Below are 3,245 nucleotides of genomic sequence, written 5' to 3'. Positions count from 1 at the left end.
CTGCCCCTGCCCCTCTGAAGCATAGTCTACCAATCCCCTGCCCCTCTGAAGCATAGTCTACCTGCCCCTGCCCCTCTGAAGCATAGTCTACCTGCCCCTGCTCCTCTGAAGAATAGTCTACCTGCCCCTGCTCCTCTGAAGAATAGTCTACCTGCCCCTGCCCCTCTGAAGCGTAGTCTATCTGCCCCTGCCCCTCTGAAGCGTAATCTACCTGCCCCTGCCCATCTGAAGCATAGTCTACCAATCCCCTGCCATTCTGAAGCATAGTCTACCTGCCCCTGCCCCTCTGAAGCATAGTCTACCTGCCCCTGCTCCTCTGAAGCATAGTCTACCTGCCCCTGCACCTCTGATGCATAGTCTACCTGCCCCTGCCCTTCTGAAGCATAGTCCACCTGCCCCTCTGAAGCATAGTCTACCTTCCCCTGCCCCTCTTAAGCATAGTCTACCTTCCCCTGCCCCTCTGAAGTATAGTCTTTCAATCCCCTGCCACTCTGAAGCATAGTCTACCTGCCCCTGCCCCTCTGAAGCACAGTATACCTGCCCTTACCCCTCTGAAGCGTAGTCTACCTGGCCCTCTGAATATAGTCTACCTGCCCCTGCCCCTCTGAAGCGTAGTCTACCTGCCCCTGCCCCTCTGAAGCATAGTCTACCTGCCCCTCTGAAGCGTAGTCTACCTGCCCCTGCCCCTCTGAAGCGTAGTCTACCTGCCCCTGCCCCTCTGAAGCATAGTCTACCTGCCCCTGCCCCTCTGAAGCGTAGTCTACCTGCCCCTGCCCCTCTGAAGCATAGTATACCTGCCCCTGACCCTCTGAAGCATAGCCTACCAATCCCCTGCCCCTCTGAAGCATAGTCTACCTGCCCCTGCCCCTCTGAAGCGTAGTCTACCTGCCCCTGCTCCTCTGAAGCATAGTCTACCTGCCCCTGCCCCTCTGAAGCGTAGTCTACCTTCCCCTGCCCCTCTGAAGCATAGTCTACCTGCCCCTGCCCCTGCCCCTCTGAAGCATAGTTTACCTGCCCCTGCCCCTCTGAAGCATAGTATACCTGCCCCTGCTCCTCTGAAGCATAGTCTACCTGCCCCTGCCCCTCTGTAGCATAGTCTACCTGCCCCTCTGAAGCGTAGTCTACCTGCCCCTGCCCCTCTGAAGCATAGTCTACCTGCCCCTCTGAAGCGTAGTCTACCTGCCCCTGCCCCTCTGAAGCGTAGTCTACCTGCCCCTGCCCCTCTGAAGCATAGTCTACCTGCCCCTGCCCCTCTGAAGCGTAGTCTACCTGCCCCTGCCCCTCTGAAGCGGAGTCTACCTGCCCCTGCCCCTCTGAAGCATAGTATACCTGCCCCTGCCCCTCTGAAGCATAGTCTACCAATCCCCTGCCCCTCTGAAGCATAGTCTACCTGCCCCTGCCCCTCTGAAGCATAGTCTACCTGCCCCTGCTCCTCTGAAGAATAGTCTACCTGCCCCTGCTCCTCTGAAGAATAGTCTACCTGCCCCTGCCCCTCTGAAGCGTAGTCTATCTGCCCCTGCCCCTCTGAAGCGTAATCTACCTGCCCCTGCCCATCTGAAGCGTAGTCTACCTGCCCCTGCCCCTCTGAAGCATATTATACCTGCCCCTGCCCCTCTGAAGCCTAGTCTACCTGCCCCTGCCCCTCTGAAGCATAGTATACCTGCCCCTGCCCCTCTGAAGCCTAGTCTACCTGCCCCTGCCCCTCTGAAGCGTCGTCCAAATGCCCCTGCCCCTCTGAAGAGTAGTGTACCTGCCCCTGCCCCTCTGAAGAGTAGTCTACCTGCCCCTGCTCCTCTGAAGCGTAGTCTACCTGCCCCTGCCCTTCTGAAGCGTAGTCTACCTGCCCCTGCCCCTCTGAAGCATAGTATACCTGCCCCTGCCCCTCTGAAGCATAGTCTACCTGCACCTGCCCCTCTGAAGCGTAGTCTACCTTCCCCTGCCCCTCTGAAGCATAGACTACCTGCCCCTGCCCCTCTATAGCGTAGTCTACCTGCCCCTGCCCCTCTGAAGCGTAGTCTACCTGCCCCTGCCCCTCTGAAGCATAGTCTACCAGTGCCTGCCCCTCTGAAGCGTAGTCTACCTTCCCTTGCCCCTCTGAAGCATAGTCTACCTGCCCCTGCTCCTCTGAAAGATATAGTCTACCAATCCCCTGCCCCTCTGAAGCGTAGTCTACCTGCCCCTGCCCCTCTGAAGCGTTGTCTACCTACCCCTGCCCCTCTGAAGCATAGTCTACCTGCCCCTGCCCCTCTGAAGAGTAGTCTACCTGCCCCTGCCCCTCTGAAGCGTAGTCTACCTACCCCTGCTCCTCTGAAGCATAGTCTACCTGCCCCTGCCCCTTTGAAGCGTAGTCTACCTTCCCCTGCCAATCTGAAGCATAGTCTACCTGCCCCTGCCCCTCTGAAGCATAGTTTACCTGCCCCTGCCCCTCTGAAGCATAGTATACCTACCCCTGCTCCTCTGAAGCATAGTCTACCTGCCCCTGCCCTTCTGAAGCATAGTCTACCTGCCCCTCTGAAGCATAGTCTACCTTCCCCTGCCCCTCTGAAGCGTAGTCTACATGCCCCTGCCCCTCTGAAGCATAGTCTACCTGCCCCTCTGAAGCGTAGTCTACCTGCCCCTGCCCCTCTGAAGCGTAGTCTACCTGCCCCTGCCCCTCTGAAGCATAGTCTACCTGCCCCTGCCCCTCTGAAGCGTAGTCTACCTGCCCCTGCCCCTCTGAAGCGGAGTCTACCTGCCCCTGCCCCTCTGAAGCATAGTATACCTGCCCCTGCCCCTCTGAAGCATAGTCTACCAATCCCCTGCCCCTCTGAAGCATAGTCTACCTGCCCCTGCCCCTCTGAAGCGTAGTCTACCTGCCCCTGCTCCTCTGAAGAATAGTCTACCTGCCCCTGCTCCTCTGAAGAATAGTCTACCTGCCCCTGCCCCTCTGAAGCGTAGTCTATCTGCCCCTGCCCCTCTGAAGCGTAATCTACCTGCCCCTGCCCATCTGAAGCGTAGTCTACCTGCCGCTGCCCCTCTGAAGCATATTATACCTGCCCCTGCCCCTCTGAAGCCTAGTCTACCTGCCCCTGCCCCTCTGAAGCATAGTATACCTGCCCCTGCCCCTCTGAAGCCTAGTCTACCTGCCCCTGCCCCTCTGAAGCGTCGTCCAAATGCCCCTGCCCCTCTGAAGCATAGTCTACCTGCCCCTGCCCCTCTGAAGAGTAGTCTACCTGCCCCTGCTCCTCTGAAGCGTAGTCTACCTG

The 3,245-nt window shown here is 58.5% G+C and overlaps 1 protein-coding gene across 1 annotated transcript; it reads left to right on the top strand.

Annotated features, from left to right (window-relative positions):
* The first annotated feature begins 349 nt into the window (after positions 1 to 349).
* LOC129834937 (skin secretory protein xP2-like) lies at positions 350 to 2,500 on the top strand. The gene is made up of 4 exons (XM_055900307.1): positions 350 to 405; positions 815 to 1,090; positions 1,151 to 1,307; positions 1,411 to 2,500. The coding sequence occupies exons 1-4, from the start codon at positions 350 to 352 to the stop codon at positions 1,978 to 1,980; spliced, it is 1,059 nt and encodes a 352-aa protein (XP_055756282.1). The 3' UTR covers positions 1,981 to 2,500.
* Positions 2,501 to 3,245: the final 745 nt, after the last annotated feature.

Source organism: Salvelinus fontinalis, chromosome 35, assembly GCF_029448725.1.
Source record: "Salvelinus fontinalis isolate EN_2023a chromosome 35, ASM2944872v1, whole genome shotgun sequence".
Taxonomy (NCBI): Eukaryota; Metazoa; Chordata; class Actinopteri; order Salmoniformes; family Salmonidae; genus Salvelinus; species Salvelinus fontinalis.
The sequence above is the reverse complement of the archived record's forward strand: the minus strand, read 5'-3'. Positions and strand labels throughout refer to the sequence as shown.

Coding starts and splice junctions, on each gene's coding strand:
- LOC129834937 (XM_055900307.1), top strand. CDS start 350: ATGCATAGTCTACCTGCCCCTGCCCTTCTGAAGCATAGTCCACCTGCC. Junction 406..814: donor AGTCCACCTGCCCCTCTGAA/GCATAGTCTACC, acceptor GACCCTCTGAAG/CATAGCCTACCAATCCCCTG. Junction 1,308..1,410: donor AGCGGAGTCTACCTGCCCCT/GCCCCTCTGAAG, acceptor GCCCCTCTGAAG/CATAGTCTACCTGCCCCTGC.